General features: G+C 53.0%; 4 protein-coding genes across 4 annotated transcripts in view; 2 read left to right on the top strand and 2 right to left on the bottom strand.

Moving 5' to 3' along the window:
* LOC147648733 (uncharacterized) overlaps positions 1 to 17,009 on the bottom strand; it is a 394,698-nt gene that overhangs the window by 121,972 nt on the left and 255,717 nt on the right. The window lies entirely within an intron of this gene.
* Positions 1 to 17,009, bottom strand: part of LOC147648734 (uncharacterized) — a 288,691-nt gene that overhangs the window by 37,439 nt on the left and 234,243 nt on the right. The gene's annotated exons all lie outside the window — the stretch shown is intronic.
* The window catches only part of LOC147648735 (serine/threonine-protein kinase PAK 3-like), a 249,724-nt gene that overhangs the window by 94,895 nt on the left and 137,820 nt on the right, over positions 1 to 17,009 (top strand). The gene's annotated exons all lie outside the window — the stretch shown is intronic.
* Positions 8,395 to 9,237, top strand: LOC147648745 (uncharacterized). Its single transcript, XM_086866597.1, has one exon. The coding sequence runs from the start codon at positions 8,469 to 8,471 to the stop codon at positions 9,189 to 9,191; it is 723 nt and encodes a 240-aa protein (XP_086722723.1). The 5' UTR covers positions 8,395 to 8,468; the 3' UTR covers positions 9,192 to 9,237.

The following is a 17,009-nucleotide window of genomic DNA, read 5'->3' as shown; positions in this document are numbered from 1 at the left end:
CAGGTGTCTTGTATCCATGAAAATCTCCAAAGCATCAGGACTGAGAGGAAAAAATCCCTCCCTGAGGTTTCCCTTTCCTGGGGTCCCCACTTTGGTGTCCCAGGGCTTCCCCCTCTGCAGGCTCATCCCTTCTCCGGGCTGCCCCTTCTCCAGGCTCCCCTCACTCCCGGCTCTCGGGGTCCCCCCTCTCCAGGCCCCCATTTCAGGCTCCGGCACTCCCGGGGCTCCCCCCTTTTCGCTGCTCCCCTCCCCCTGCCGGTACCGGGCATCTCAGCTCAGCTTTGGAGTCCTGCAAGATCCAGACATCGCTCTGCCCTGCCCGTGCCCAGGAAAAGAAACAGGGGTCCCCAAAGCTACTTCGAGTGAGCTCCAAATATCCCTTCCCCTGCAAACAAATCCTGCCAGGACGGCCCAAGAGCTTCGGGGCGAGGTTCCCGTCCCCGGTGAGCTGCGGGCTGCGGGGCCCGATGCTCCCGGCGCGAAGGGGCTGCAGATCCAGAGAGCGATGGACGCACCTGGGTGATTTGCGGAATAAAAGGAACTCTATAACTCACAGAGTAGTTATAAGAGCAGGTATGAATTTATTCAGTGCTGAGGTGCATGGGGAATATCTCCTCCAAAATGCATGCACACCTTTTTGATTGGGTTTTCCCTTTTTATCCTTTACAGAGCAGGTTTACACGATATGGCTAATACATATTAATTTCCTAACCCCGTCTGTCTTCACTTCATATTAAAATTAGCCCTGTGCCCCTTTCAGTCCTTTGGCCGCTTTTTTTTGGGGAGGGGGACTTCAAATCCGTTTCCTCCGGCTTAGGGTCCAGGAATCTCCTTTATCCTGTGGTGCCTTTGTCTTTGCATCTTGTTTGTGTATTCCAGCTCCTTATCTTATCTTGCAGTCTGACTCTTTTTCCTGTTCTTGTGGATTAGGGTGTCAGGGTCTGGTTTTTGTCAGACACCTCTTTTAAACATTTCTTCTTAATTCTTACTTTCTTTGTTTCATGGGGCCTCCTCTGCTGCTCCTCTTGCAGTTCCTGCTCCTCCTCTACCCCTCCTCTTCCTCCCGCTCCTCCACTTTCCCCTCCTTCCCCTCCTCCTCCTCCATCTCTCGGCTGCTGGCGAGGAGCTCTGGGGTGAGCGGAGCGGGGCCGGGAGCCGCTGGGAAAGGGCTGGGAGAGGGGGATGAGGGGAGCTGGGCCAGGGGGAGAGGGGTTCTCAAGGAGGGGCTGCCAGTTCATCCCAGGAGCCCCAAATCCCCTCCGTGTCCTGCCAGCCCCTGCCCCCGGCGCTGTGGGGGCCGGGCCGTGCCCCAGTGCCGGCTCAGGGGGTGCTCCAGGCTGCCGTGCTCCACCTGGCAGCTGGAGCTGAGCCCGCATTGCCGGGGGCGGTTTCCAGCAGCACCAGGAGCTGCTGGCTGCAGTCCCCGCTGGGGAGCACGGCAGTGGCCAGCACGTGGCCCGAGAGCTGCTGCTGGCCCTGGGAGCAGCTCAGCTGGATGTGGGCAGGGGAGAAATCCATCAGGGAGCAGAGCAGGCGGCCGGGGCCGGGCTGGGAGCTGGAGGGCACCAGCGAGATGGACACGCTGGGATGGGCAGGGGGCTTGGGGACCCCCCAGTGCAGATCTTCCTCCCCACAAGCCGCAGGGAATCGCTCCAGGGATTGAGTGCTGCGGGGACGGGGAACCACGTTTCTTTCATCCCAAGCCCACCTTTCCCTCTCCTCTCCCCCTTTCTCCTCCTTCCCCCAATCCATTGACCCCTCTCAATGCAATTTGGGTTTCCCAGCACCCTCCCCCACGCTTTGGGGGGGTCCCAGCCCTCTCTTTTTCCCACTCTTGCCCCTTCCCAATCATCCCTCCAATCTTCAACCCTCTCCCCCGTGCTTGGATTTGGGGGTTCCAGGCCCCTCCTGCTCCGTCTGGGGGTCCCATCCCCCCTTTCACTCAATTCAGGAAGACCCTAGCAGATTTTTTTCTGGGAGGAATCCCCGAGTTACAGGATATTTGGGGTGTGGGTTTGAAGGGGGACAGCTCTGTCTGGCATTAGTTTAACCCATGGTCTGCCGGGGAAGCACAAAAACGTTTCCCATTCCCATCCTTTCCTCATTTGGTCTGGTTCATGAGCTGCTTTCTTGTTTCCTTTGGTATCTGTTCTCATCTATTTGTCAACAGCAGTTTGAGTCATTTACTTTTCCAGAAATTCTGTCTCCTTCTGCTAATAGATAATGTGATCCCATCCCATGGTGAAATGTTGTGTTCCTCAATGAGTGGATTGGTTGGGGGGAAGGTTGGGAGCTGGAGCTGTGTGGTTGGGTGTTATTTCAATGACATCCTGTAATCTAATTATGCCATTGAAATGAGAAATGGTTTCTCTGGTACCTGCTATGAATTTATCAGGGTTCCCAGGGTCTGGTCCATGGTGTTGCAGGATTTGTTCTGGTGGCCGTTCATCTTTTCCCCATTTCTGGGTGCTCCCTCCAGCCAGGGCTGCATCAATTGTCAGCTTTTCTCTCATTAAATCATCACATACTTGGATTCCCAACTGATTTCCCTGAACTTGTGGTAGCAAATAAAGCCCAGTGGTCTGATACACCCTATATAACATAGACAGAGACAGCACATGTTGGAGTGGGGACAGGGATGATTCTCCCCCACTTGTTTTAGTGAAGTTTTCACAACATTCTCCATTTTCTGTTTTCCTTTGCAGCTGAACCAATTTCTGCTGCAGAGTCAGATATCCTCACAATGGGCTGTGCCTTTAGCTGTGCAAATTCCATCTGTGCAAGCAGGCAGAGCTTGGGCTGAGGGGCAGAGGGAATCAGCCCAATTCCTCCTGCAGGCAGGAAGCCCCTGGGCCATTGTGCAGGCTTTGGGCCATCAGTGTTAATTTGCATTTCTAAAGCTCCTCTCCTGGCTGCCTGGAACAAAGCTTCTCTTCCAGGGCAGACATCCCGTGATTCACACGTGGCCCCCACAGAATCTGTTATTTTTTTTTTAAACAATATTTTATTAACTGTTTATGTGTTAAAGCGCCAACTTTTAAGCTCTTCTAGTTTTCAAAGTGCAGCTTAAAGGTGAACATTGAAAAATTCATACCATCATTTTGTCATCACTAAGAGTCATGTTCAAATATAAAACAAAAATGAGAAAGCAATCAAGTGTTTCCTTTTCCTTCTCCTAGGACTGAAAACTGATTCTCACACCACTGGCCCAAACAGAACCGACAATATAGAAGTAAAATTATTATGAAAATGTATTCTAATGGTGTAATCTTTTCACTGAAACTGTGAAAAGCAAAAACTCACCACAATGTCTTTAGAGAAATAAGGCATTACTCGATTCTGGCCAGAATGTGCAACAGGAATAATTTCATGCACACTTAGGCTGGGTGTGCAGAGAAAATCATTCCATGACACATGAGTTTGACTAGATTTTTCTAAATTTATACATTCTGACCCCATAGAAATCCCTTGGTTTATTGTTCATTGGTTTGAAGGTGTGGAGTTGTTAGGATTTGGTTTCCTGTTGCAGCTGGATTTCTGTGCCTGTGATGGGAATTAGGTGGGCACTCCTGGATTTCCTGCTCAGCCTTTTCCAGACCAGGTGTCTCCAGCTGTGCCTGGGGCAGGGTCTGGGGCAGGTGTTGGTTGATGTTAGCTGATGGAATCTTTTGGGCTATTCCCAGTCTGTGGAGATGTTAATTTCATCTCTGCTGAGTGGTGGAAAAGAAAGATTAAAATTCCTTTCCCCAAGGCAAATGCAAACCAAGTCCATTTAGAGAAATTAGATTTGAAGCCATTTTCAAGTTGGTCTATTTTGCCAGCAGCTAATCCCAGGCAGGGCAGAGTGTGAGTGGAATTGAGAGGCAGAGTGGAATTGTCCCGGTGCCTTCCCCAGCAGCTGTGGCGAGGGCAGGCACAGAAAGGCCTGAAGCTGCAAGAGTGAGAGCAAGGATTGTCCCGCAGTGGCTGGAGATGGCAAAGGAGGGTGGCCAGGCCGAGGATTTGAGCAGAGGATCTGTGGGCAGGCGCTTGGGCTTCCCCCACTGGGGAGCCCTGGCTGCTGCTGCCTTGCCTTCAGTGCAGGCACAGGGGTGGCCTGTTTAATATTCCCTTCCAATTCAGATTTCTGAGTCTGGAAGAGCCATGGCTGGGGCATCAATCATTTTATTTTTTTCATTTTGTTAAGTTTTGTTCTCTTTCTTATATCTACACTATAACATTGAGACGATCTGGGGGTAAAAAATTCATGCAATGTTCTGGCTAGAAGAGAGAATCCTCAATCCAGCTCCCGCAATTCCCTGTTAAACAATTTGTAAGAATTGTTTCAGCTCCATTTTAGTCCTGGGTAACATTATTTCTTAGATTCCTTGAACCCTCTCAGGGTCAATACAAGACAAAGCTTCAGTCAAAACAGGTCTCGAATACTTGACTATTTTCTCTACCGTTTGCTCTTCCTTTTTTTTCAGATACTCAAAGCTGGTTTTTAGCCTGAAAATGAAGCCATTTCACAGAGGCTTCCTCTACCTCTTCTCCTTGTTTTTCTGACTGGATCAAGTCATCCACATCCTGCATTAAGCCAGTCCCTGGGGGTGAGGTCAATTCCTTTGATATTTCCTGCAAGGCTTGCCCCAATCAGGCCGGTGCTTCCGTGCATCCCTGCAGAAGGACCGTCCATGTCTTGAGCATTTTCCCTTCTAGCTCTTGTTGCCAGCCCAAGGCAGAATTGTGTTTGCATCCTCTGTGAGTGGGCAGATCCCCAGAAAGCATCTTTTGCATCAAGTTGTGAATGGCAGCAGTGTGAGGAGGGCAGCTGGTTGAGGATGGTGTAAGGATCTGAGAGTGTGGGGTGCCTCGGTTTCATCATCTCATTTCTTCTTCTTGGGTCCTGCAGCATTCTGTGGATTCCATTGGATTTCTTGTTTGGCAGGATAGGAGCATTCTAGGGAGCCATCCCTGGCTGCCCAAGCCGTGCCTTGAGCAGGACTCCCAGACAGGCTGTGAGCCCTTCCTTCCCTCCCTTGGAACAGGGGATTGCTTTTCAACACCTCTTGTCCTGGTTGCTTCAGGGAAATGTGGAGAGGCTCCATATCTAATTTTGCCAATTTCTCTGGGGCTGCCCACACTTGTGGGTTCACTTCAGCCGTGGCTCTGTCAGACATTTGACACAGAGATACAACAGAACCAGCCTCTGTATCACCTTTTGCAACATTAATTTGCATTCCCCATTTAGCCATCAAATCCCTTCCCAGTAAATTACAATCACAATTGTGAGCAAATAAAAGTTCCTGCATTTTAAACCCATCCCCCATATCTGCTAATAGTAGCTGAAGAAAACACTCCGGCTCATGTTTCCCACTTAGTGCCTTAATAATTAAAATATTCCCTAACACCTTTAGGTGTAAGATTCCGAGTGGGTGGAGAGGCCCCTGTGTCCATCAGTAAAGGTCTCCTCTGGATCCAGCCCCACCCTGTGTTCCCAAGGGCTGCAGTGTGGTGGGTCCCTGGTGGAATGGGAGCTGTGCCACCGCTAAGAATGCATGTCCATCAAGGGCTGGACTTGCTGGTGCTGAGGGTGCTGCTGTCTGTGCTTGCAGTGTCCTTGTGCCCTGCAGCTGGAAGGCTGATTCCTTGCCAGGGGCTGTTTGGGTGGGCTGTGCCCTGGCCAGGAGGGCAATGCCTGTGCCAGGTGCTTGTGGCCGAGGGTGTCCCCTGGGTGCTGGGGCCCCCTTGGGCCCTGGGCTTGATCCCTCAGGGGCTGTAGGAACTGTGCCATGGCCTTTGCCTTCAGCTTGGCCTTTTGCTCATCCCTTGCTGCATTCAGCTGCTGGCCCTTTGTGAGCAAGTGCTGCAGGGGCTTCTTCTGTCGCTGCTGCAGCCCCCTCAGTGCCTGTGGGTGCTCATCCTGTGGCAGCTGCTGAGCTTTCTGCAAAATCCTTCCTTTCTCCAGGGACCCAGCAGGAAATGCTTAAAAGATCATGTGGATCCTTGCAGGTCTAATCGCCATTTGTGAGCTGTTCCTTCCTCGTGCTGGCTGTGCTGAGGCTCCCCTCCCCAGCCCGTATCCCAGAGCCGGTCCCTGTCCTGCCGCAGTGTCCAAAGGCGGCCCCCCCGGCGGGCAGGGCCGGCAGCTCCACGGGGCCGGGCAGCGGCCGGGGCGTCCCGCAGCCTCCTGGGGGCCGGGGGCCACTGCCGGCCCTGCCCGGGGGGTGCTGGGCTCAGGCAGCGCCCGGCGCTGAGCCCCGGCTGCCCCACAGCCCCGGCCCGGCCCCACAGCTCCCCACAGGCCCCCAGCCCGTGCTCCCGGTGCCGCAGCTCTGCGCCCGCTCCTGCCGCTCCCAGCTCAGAGAAACCCCCTGAAATCCTCACCTCCTTGTTTTCCTGTCCTCCAAAACTGGGATACAAAGGATCTGATGATGAGACCCTTCCGAAAAACATCCCAATCCTCAGTATTTTTCTCTTCCTCTTTTCCATTATCCTTTTTCTTACCCCATGGATTCCTCCTGCTGCTTCTTGCCTTAAGCACATTCCTGCACACTCCCCTTCAGCCAATCCCTTCCCAGTACACCAACACCATCCATCCCCTGTTGTCTAAATCCCTTCTGGACTTCCCTTCTTGCCCCCCTGGGTGTCCATGTCCTTAATTCCCTCTGGGAGAATGTGCAAACGACCTCACAATGCTCCCGAGGGACCCTTGAGAGATATTTTGGGATCCTCATCCCTTTTGCTGGGACCCCATTGTGGCTTTCCCTTTTGTCCCCTCCCTGGGTGCCCTGCCATGTTCACTCCCCGAAGATGCCACTGTAGTCACTGCTGAGATTTTCAGTGCTCTCTCCCTGCCGACTCTTGAGAGCCGCCCTGCTCCGTCACTCGTCTGTCTCCTGCTCACTCTCGGGTACCCAATCAATCCCCGGTGCCGCCGCCAGCCGAGGGAGCCGATCCCCCAAACTGGGTGAGGCCCCTTCAGCTGCACTCACTGCCCGCCGGCCCGGACGGTGGAAGGAATTGCGGAGGAGCCCCAAGGTGTGTGGAAAAATTGACATCCCCACAGGTTTCTGTCCACAAGGAAGACAGAGGAGTCCTGTACGCGTAATTTTGTTTATAAAAAGGGGATGAGACTGTGGGACATTTCCCATGGGGTCTCTCCAATTGTTGGCAGACACAGCCTCCTTTTCATCCTAATTTTCTTGGTCACATCTCCCTCTCCCTTTCCCCATTGGCTGAAGTCCTGGAGAGGTACAGACTTCCCAATGCACCTCCTACATACCCCCTTAATATGCACCCCACTTTTGTATAGCTAACGATATTGATGGTTGTGTTAAGTCTTTGTTGTTCTTCCGGAAGTTGGTGAATTTAGCAGGACCTTGGCTGAGCAGCAGTCTGTGTCATCAATTCATAACATTTTGTGCAGCTGATGGCTCCTCCTGTCACTTCCTTATGTCCACGTCCCTGGCCCTATGTACAATGAGGTTGAGAGGATCAGTTTGTAAAGAGGCTTTGTTGTTGTTCCTTTGCTGGGGTTGCCCCGTTTTGGGGCCATCCCCCCTGGAGCAGGGTGTCCCCCCTTGGTGCAGGCGCAGGGCTCAGGCAGGGCTGAGCCAATCAGAGCGCGCGGCGCTGATGACTCATCAGTGTCCAGGCAGAGCCGCAGCTGCCAGCGTTCCCCAGCTGGAGCCCAGCTGTGCCCCTCCCCCCCGGGCCTTGGCGCCCCCCTGGAGGGGAATTTGGGGAGGTGGGAGGGGGGAGCGCCAAGGCCGGGCCCCCCCGCGCTGTGGTGGCGGGAGCGGCTGCAGTGGGGAGCCAGTGCGGGCGGAAGCGGCCGAGAGCCCAGCGCTGCCCCAGGCCGAGCTGGCCCAGCTGCATCCGTGCCCCTGCGGTGGGATGCTGTGGGACTGGGGGGGAAGAGGGAGGCGGCAGTGGGTGCTGGGCCTGGGGGCAGGAGGAGAAGGGAAGGAGAAGCAGGGCTGAAGAACAAAACGGTCGAAGGATTCACATTGGAGGAGCAGGTGCAGGAGGAGGAGAAATAGTAGGAGGAAGAGGAGTGGGAGGAAGAGTAGGGCCACAGGAGGAGGTGGGAGAGAAGGAAGAGGAAGCAGGACAACGTTCCATTCTCCCTGTATGTGCAGTTCCAGGAGTGTTGCCCTGGAGGTGACTGGGGAGGGGATCCACGATTTTGATGGGGCTGAATCTTGGTGTTTCTGAACTTTTTTGGGCTAAATATTGGTGCTTTGTTTTTTTGCAGGGGCTGAATCTTTGTATTCTGGAGGGGGTTTTGACTGAATTTGGTGTTTGGGTAGTTTTTCATCACTGTTTTGATGTTTGGGCTGAATCTTGGTGCTTTGCTTTGTTACAGACACAAGATGCCCAATGACTTTCTGAGATGAACTTGGGCATGGAGGAACCCCCAGTCCAAGGCGCTCTCCTCTCCTTTTCCTCCTAACCAGGAATTTTCATTCCCAAGCTGTGTCCAGATGGCAGAGGAGAAAAAGCCCCAGAGATCCTGCATGAGGAGGGGCTGGAAACCCAGTCCAGGGAGCTGCAAGGAAAAAAGATCACCCCAGTGCCAGGAACACGGCCAGAGATCCAGCCGGAGCTCAGAGCTGGGGGAGAAGCCCCACAAGTGCTTGGAATGTGGGAAGGGCTTCAGAAAGAGATCCCACCTGCTCCAGCACCAGAGGATCCACACTGGGGGAAAGCCCTATGGGTGTGGGGAATGTGGGAAGAGCTTCAGCCAGAGCTCCTACCTGAGGAATCACCAGAAGATCCACATGAGAGAACAACCCTATGAGTGTGGGAAATGTGGGAAGAGCTTCAGAAATATCTCTGACCTGATGAGACACCAGGTGATCCACACAGGGGAACGGCCCTACACCTGCTTGGAATGTGGGAAGAGCTTTGGGTGGAGCTCCAATCTGAGGGAGCACCAGCGCATCCACACTGGGGAGAGGCCCTACAAGTGTCCTGAGTGTGGGAAGAGGTTTCAGACCAGCTCCAGTGTCCTCGTACATGAGCGGATTCACACAGACGAGAGGCCCTTCCACTGCCCCGACTGCGGGAAGGGCTTCAAACGCAACGGCAACCTCGCCATCCACCGGCGCATCCACACTGGGGAGAGGCCCTATGAGTGTCCCCAGTGTGGGAAGAGCTTCTCCAGGAGCTCTAACTTGACCCAACACCAACGGAGGCACCACTAAGGGAAGCCCTGCGAGTGCCCCGAGTGCGGGAAGAGCTTTGTGCGCTGCTCCAGCTCCATCCCCCATGGGAGGATGGGCGTTGGATGATCCCCAGTGACCCCCGTTGGGCAGAGCCCTGGTGATCCGTGGTCCTGGTGATGCGTGTTGGGAAGACACGTGGCTGGGAGGCTCCACATCTTCCTGGCTCCCTGTGGACACCTGGGTGAAAGCAGGGGAATAAAAGTCCATCAGGACACAGATCAACAATGGGAATTCCTTGGGGACAGTGGATTTGTTGACTTTCAATCCTAGAGAACCTTTTGCCGCTGCTTCAGGAGCTCTGTGGACAAAGAAAAGGGGGTGACACCAGGCTTGGGGTCCCTGAGGAGAGCACACACACTCTGGGGGAGGGGATATCCCAACCTAAGGACCCCCTCTCACCTTTTTGCTCAGGTAGAAGCCAAGCCCCAGTGCCAGGAAGACAAAGCCCAACACGGAGACTCCAATTCCCGTCAGCATCTTGCTGTGGGCAGCGTTTGATGGCATCTCTGGGGGGTCTGCAAAGGTCAGGACCCCCAAAACCTCTCACAGACACCCCAAGCCCCTCCAAGGACCCTCCCAGTCTCTCCCAGCCCACCCAAGACCCTCTGAAACCTCCTTTGGAGTCACTAATTTTAAACAATTAAGAATTTTAGAAAAATTAGGGGTCTTGGCTAGAGATAGGCCTTGCTGGAACTAGTCAGAGTTAATGATGAAGTGAGAAGCAGGATTTGAGATAATGAATCTTGGACTTAGATAAAAAATTACTTTTCATTGTATGTTTGTTTAGCTGTGCTTATAATGAGAAAAGAGAAACTGATAAACGGGTTCAGGAAGATCACAGACCTTACATCTGGAAACCCATTTCCAAGTCACAAGGGAGGAAACTGGAGTTGTACCAAATGTCATTTGTAATGTCAACCATTGTAAAGGTAGAAAGGTGAGAGTGAAGAAGAGCGGTTTTCCTTCATCTCCTGATGAACCCTCCTCACCAAAACGACACCCTCCTCAAATTAGGGAGCCAACCATGCAGGCGTAATGACATTAAAATCATTACCATGAATTCTAATCCGAAGAGGAACATGGGAGGTGCTAGCATTATGCATATGCATTAGTATTAATATGTATTAGTATTTTGGATATTTAAGACTTTTGTAAATAAATAGACACTGGAATCTTTTGTCAACTTGCAGTGCGTATTAAGGGGTGACTCCCGCACTCGCCCAGTGCTGTGATTAAACATCCACTTTGTAACTTTAAACTGTTGGAGAGGTTTTTTGTCCATTAACAGATTGATGTTGATGCTGGATCAATATTGCTATTTTGGTAAATCACTGCCAGTCTCTTCCCAGCCTCCCCAGGACCCAGCAGAGCCCCTCCTGTTCCTCTCATGATCCCACAGCCCCCTCCCAATTTCTCCCCACTTCCCCTGGACCCCCAAACCCTCTCCCAGTCCCTTCCCAGCCCCACCAGGACTCATCAAGACTCCTCCCAGTCTCTTTCCAGCACAACCAACCTCATCCCAATCCCTGCTTTCCAATGCCCAATCTCCTTCCAGCTCCTCCAGGCTCACTCAAATCCCTCCCTGTGACACCCAGCACCCCCAAACTCCCTCCCAGGGTCCAGCAAGACCCCCAGAACCCCATCCCACCCTCCCCAACATCCTTCAAACCCCTTCCCAGCCATCCTAAGCACCTCAATCCCTTCCCCAGTTTAAACCAGTCTATCTCAAACTCCCTCCCAGTTCCTCCCAGCACACTCCAATCCCCCTCAGTGGCCCCCCCAGTGCCTCCCCCGCTGCCCCCGGCGCTGTGGGGGCCGGGCCGTGCCCCAGTGCCGGCTCAGGGGGTGCTCCAGGCTGCCGTGCTCCACCTGGCAGCTGCAGCTGAGCCCGCATTGCCGGGGGCGCTTTCCAGCAGCACCAGGAGCTGCTGGCTCCAGTCCCCGCTGGGGAGCACGGCAGTGGCCAGCACGTGGCCCGAGAGCTGCTGCTGGCCCTGGGAGCAGCTCAGCTGGATGTGGGCAGGGGAGAAATCCATCAGGGAGCAGAGCAGGCGGCCGGGGCCGGGCTGGGAGCTGGAGGGCACCAGCGAGATGGACACGCTGGGATGGGCACTGGGGATCAGCGGGGACAGACTGGGATGAGCTTGGGGGGTAACTGGGAGAGATGGGAGAGGAGTGGTGTGGCGTCGGGTGGGACCGGGAACAGGCTGTCAGGGACTGGGGAGGCGCTGAAAGAGATGAGAGTGGATACTGGGATACTGGATGAAGGCGCAGATGTCTGGGAGTGGAAGGAGGAATGAATCCGAAATGGACTTGGGAATGGGCTAAAAGGAGTGGGAGAGACTCCCGGGCCTCTGGGAGGGACTGTGGTGGCACTGGGCGGGACTGTGATGGCACTGGGAGGGACTGTGGTGGCACTGGGCGGGACTGTGGTGGCACTGGGCGGGACTGTGGTGGCACTGGGAGGGACTGTGGTGGCCCTGGGAGGGACTGTGGTGGCACTGGGAGGGACTGTGGTGGCACTGGGAGGGACTGGGAATGAAGTGCGCGGCACTGAGCGGCCGAGTCCAGCGCGGGGCTCTCGGCTCTGTGGATCTGCCCGGCAACTGATGAGTCATCAGAGAGACGCGCTCTGATTGGCTGAGGGGCGGCAGATCCACGGAGGGGCGAGATGGACAGGCGGGGTCACTGGGAGAGGCTGGGATGGACTGGGAGAGGCTGGGATGGACTGGGAGAGACTGGGATGGACTGGGAGAGCTACGGGAGCCACTGGGAGGGACAAGGGGTCCCGGGGATGGGCACAAGGAAGGCTGAGAGCTCTGGGGTGATTCCCAGGGAGGTTTGGAGGGACAAGGCCGGGCCCCTCTCTGTGCCCCTCGAGCAGCGGCCCGGACAGAAAAGTTCAGGAGCGGGAGGAGGTGTTTCTCAAGATTGATTTTAATCCTCATTCTCCTGGTCTGATTTGCTCAGTCCTAAGCTCAGTTCATTTCCCCATGTCGGGCTGTTGTGCCCCTGATGGTGATCCCTGAGTGACCTCTCCCTGCCCTTGTCCCGACCCACGAGGATTTGGATTTGTTTCAGTTCAGTGGAATTCGTGGTGATTTGGGAGGAGCTGGAGCAAAGCAGCTGGAAAGCACAGTGGGCTTGAGAGGGACTGAACCAGGGCAGGAGTTGGGGCTGCCTCGAGTGAGCTCTCACAGTGTGAACCTTCATGGGTTCTTTAAGGGAATTTTGTGAGGTTTGACATTGATTATTAAAAAGCAGAATCACAAGGGGAGCTCTGCTTTCAGTTTGAAATGAGGGGATGGAATGTGGGCACTGGGACTTCCATAACCTCAAGTTGTTCCTTGATCCTGGACACTTTAGCTTTGGCAATCTGAAGCCCTTCAGCAGCAATGTCTCTGCCACCCCCTGGTTTCTGGCTCAGACCCAGCTCGCAGCTTGGACAAGGTCTGGGCTTTGTCCTCTTGAGCTTCGGGAGCCTCCCGGGAAGCACCAGCCCTCCCCAGCCCACCCTTGGTAGGACTTTTTCTTTTCTCTCTGCTGACGATTTTATCCCCAAAACTGTCGTGGGAACGTTGTATCCAAGCACATCCTCCAGCGCTGCACTTTCCTCCTGGGAATTCCCTGTGCAGGGAATGTGTCTGTGCTTTTCCCTGCTCTGTTCACTGACAAACAAACCTGAGCCCGTGGGACTGTCAGAGCTCCTTCATGCAATGAAATCAGGTTGTGTTTCTCATGGCATGTTCTGGAGGAGCTTTTCTTGGTGTGTCTTGTGCTGCTGGAAATGACACAAGAGCCAGGAGGGAACAGAAGCTGCTGCTGCCCGTTGGCTCAGGGCCAGGGAACCAAGTTGTGCTCCCGGGCAGTTGGGCCCTGCTGGAAGCAGAGCCGCGTTTCCCTTGAGCAGCTCAAGCTTGTGACAGCTCCAAACAGGAAACCTCCGCAGAAAACTCTTCCTCCAAACTCAGCTGCTTTCCCTCCTGCAGCTGTTTGGGAAAGAGCCTCAAAGCACAGACTCTGCTGGGAGCCATTGGTGCATTTCCTCCCTCCCGGCAGCAGCAGCTCCTGAGCCCTTCATGGGCTCCTGGCCCTTCCCAAACCCTTCAGCTCCCTTTCAACTCTCAGCAGGCACTAACATGTGTATTTCGTTAATATTTAAACTGCATTTAAACTTCTCTTTTTCTCTCCTCTCTATCTTTTTAATCTCCTCTTTATCTCCTTTAATCCCGTCAGCCCCAGTAGGATGGGGATGGAGTCTTGGGGTGGGTGTGGGATGAACTGAGGATCCAGCAGAGAAGGGCAAGGCAGAGGGGAGAGGACTCAGCCAACCCTTCTCCTGCTCTCTCCTCCCCCAGGCTCCAGCTAAAGCAAGTCAGACTGGAAAGGATCCCACAAATGCTGTGTTCTCCTCCCTCTGAGCTTGGCTGGGGATCCTCAGCTTCAGCCTGGTGCAGTGGCTGAGATTCTCTAATTTGATTTTTTGGCTAATGCACTAAATAATGTGGTGGGTTTAGCGCTGGCTGAAATCTCCAGGGCACTTACTCATTTCTCACTGTGAGATATGGATTAGGAGAAGGGAAACCCAGGCTTTAAACTTAGAAGGAATAGAAAACTTTATTAACAGGACTACAAGAATGAGAAACCAGAATAAAACTTACAGAACGCCTTTCCTCTCCTGAATAACTTTTGTTGTTTTTTTCTTTAACTGACAGCATAGAGATAGAACTTCGGATGTTAAAACAGTATTCATTACACAAGTTTTTTATCAGTTTTTGTAGGGAGAGGAGTTTTTTCTTATTGTATCATGAAGACTTTTTTACAAGAAACAGGTTTTGTGTGTTTTTTTATTTTTACAAATAGCAGGCATCTGGGAAAAAAATTTTCTATTGTGACATTTTTCTCATTTTTACAGCCCTCATAGAGGTGTGTCTATGGGTTATGAATTCATGGGGTGTTATTTTAAGGATGAGTTGCTTGAAGGCAGATGTTTTCTTCATTTGTTTTTCTGATCATCTCTGGAAACAGAAGTTTTCTACTTCTCTCCCTGGATGCAATGGGCATGTTATTGTTTTTATTTATTTTCTGTTCAAGCTTTTCATGGGATTACAGTTATTTTAACATTTGTTTCATTAATGGATGCTTTTGTTTAGATTTATAGTTTTAATACTTTATTTTATACTTTTTTCATGAATTAAATGAGATATTTTAGTCTATCAATGATTATCCCTATGGCCTTACTAAATGATTATTTTAGTTTCAATTTCCATTTTTTCATTTCTTTTCTATCTGAGGTTTGGCCTTTTTTTTTACTGACTTTGATGTTTTTATGTTGTTTTTTTGTGTGTTATTATTTTGTCCTTTTCTGTCCCTGGAGAGATGAACAAGGTTTGTAGGTCTCATCCCTGTATTGAAAGGGTTAATATCTTGCCCAGCCTCATAATCTTCCTAGTGTTCCAAATAAATAGGTACTGTGAGGGATACATATCACAGGTGAGCACCCACTGCACAATCTGCTTTGGATTAAATACCATCTCCGTCTTCATCAGCTCACAGTCACTGTGACACTATTCCTGCATGGAAGAAACAGGCTGGGATGCCCCTTTCTGCTTTTGATCCTTTTATTGGCAAATGAAATATTCTATTTGAAAACCTTCAAACCCTGGAGTTTCTTTGTATTTTCACCTGAAAATGCTGCCAGTTGAGGTTCCCAAGTGTGTGGTACGTGTTTGTGTGCACAGAGCAAAGGTGTCAGCCTGTGTGCGTGGCCCGGGTGTCTGTCAATGTCCATTGAAGCAGACGGCTGGAAGGGGGCTCTGCCCGCCCTGCGCTGCTCCGGGGCTGGGGCTGGGCTGGCAGAGGCTGCAGAGCGCTCTGAGAGGCACAGCCTCAGCCCCGGCCAGCATCTTGTGCACGGTGGCACAGCCTCAGCCCCGGCCGGCATCTTGTGCACGGTGGCACAGCCTCAGCCCCGGCCACCATCTTGTGCACGGTGGCACAGCCTCAGCCCCGGCCGCCATCTTGTGCACGGTGGCACAGCCTCAGCCCCGGCCGCCATCTTGTGCATGGTGGCACAGCCTCAGCCCCGGCCGCCATCTTGTGCATGGTGGCACAGCCTCAGCCCCGGCCGCCATCTTGTGCATGGTGGCAGCTCTGAGGGCTGTGCGAGGGACGCTCTTCCCCAGCGCTGTTTCACGTCCTTTCCTTTCCCGGGATGGCATTTGGAAATATTTCTTTGGCCCTATCAATACACAACTCACTGTCTTACTCACTTCATGCTTAGAAGGTTCTAAGAAGAAAATGAAAAGCATAGTGTGATTACGATGAGCAAAACGTAATCAAGAAAACAGTACTCCATAGTGTAGGGCCTACAGAGCAGGGATTTGTTTATTCAATGCCAGGAGTGAGGAGGAAAGCTCCACCACAAACTCACTTGTCCATTCTTTGCACAGGACAAGCTTTTAAACTTTTTTAACTTGATGGGCACATTCTACTTTCCTAAGCTTCATATTTTCTAATTCCGTGATTATGGAAGCCCTTGCAGCAGGGCTCTGCACGAGATAGTTGTCAGCCTCCTGGTCGTTGTTTTGGATGAAGGCTCAGGAGCTACCTGAATTCAAAAGCCCTATTTGTTACACTTCAACACTTTCCTTTTCTGGGAATTCAACACAAACTTACAGTCAGTAAGTTCTGCAAGTTCTCTTGCTGCGTGAGGCCACATTGTGTCTTTCATTCAGCAATTAATGAAGAAAACACAAATTGCCTACTGAGACCCTTCTGCTCCCTTCCAAATCACTACTCAAGAACAAGCCTCAGGCACATGCCCACAGTCCCTCTCTGCCAGCAGCTCCGAGCTGCATTGCACAGTGCTTGCTGTGCCCCAGAGAGCACCAAGCAGGCTGGCCTGGTGCCCCTGAATATTTCTGCAAAGCCCTCTGCATTTCACACGTTTGCTGTGGCTCAGTGCAGGGCTCCAGGATTGCAGGCGCTTGGTCCCAGAGCTGTGTGAGGCAGTGGCTCGTGCAGATGTGCCCTGACTTGCTGTCAGTGCCTCACGCTGGCCTCGGTTCCCCTGGCAGAAATGCCGTGCCTGAAGGACACTGCCCTGTGCTGGAGCCTGCGGAGCAGCCCAGCTCCCTCCCCCTGTGCCCAGAGTGCTGCACACACTGCTGACCATTGCCAGGAGTTCCAGGGCAGGCGGCAGAAGAGCAGCAATGGTCAGGCAGGGCAGCAGCCCTGGGCTGCTCTTTGCCTTTCTCTCGTCCTGTGCAGACTCCAGACAGCCCATGGCACCAGTGTGTGCTGTGCCCAGCACGGCGCCGCTTCCCCTCAGGAGCAGCCAGCTGCCAGCTTGGCTCTGAGAGCGGAGGATTTGCCTGGTGCCAGCAAGAGGCAGCCAGGGCCAGGCTGCTGCCTCTTGCAGCTCCAAGAGCCTCCTTCCAGCCTGCCTCTGCCGAGGCTCAGGCTTCTCTGGGCTCTGTCAGGGCTCTGCTGGGGCTCCAGCCTGGCCAAGGCCGGGCCCGCTCTCACCTCACAGTCGCTGACAGCTCTGCACCACAGGAGACCTTGCACAGCACCCTCACTGCTCTTTCTGCTTTCTCTCTTCAGCCAGACTCTCCTCCAGCCAAAGAGATTTCTCTTCGGGATACAAATCCAAGTGGCAGGAACCCAAATACTCTCGAGTCACATCTGCACAGCCTGCATCTGCACAGGATGTTTGCGTTGCACCGCTCCTCCTTTGGTTTTTCCTGCAAATGCCATTGCTGTTTCTGCCTCAAATAGAAATGCCAGAGCTGG

The sequence above is a fragment of the Cyanistes caeruleus genome, chromosome 31 (genome assembly GCF_971803275.1).
Source record: "Cyanistes caeruleus chromosome 31, bCyaCae1.hap1.1, whole genome shotgun sequence".
Taxonomy (NCBI): Eukaryota; Metazoa; Chordata; class Aves; order Passeriformes; family Paridae; genus Cyanistes; species Cyanistes caeruleus.
The sequence above is the reverse complement of the archived record's forward strand: the minus strand, read 5'-3'. Positions and strand labels throughout refer to the sequence as shown.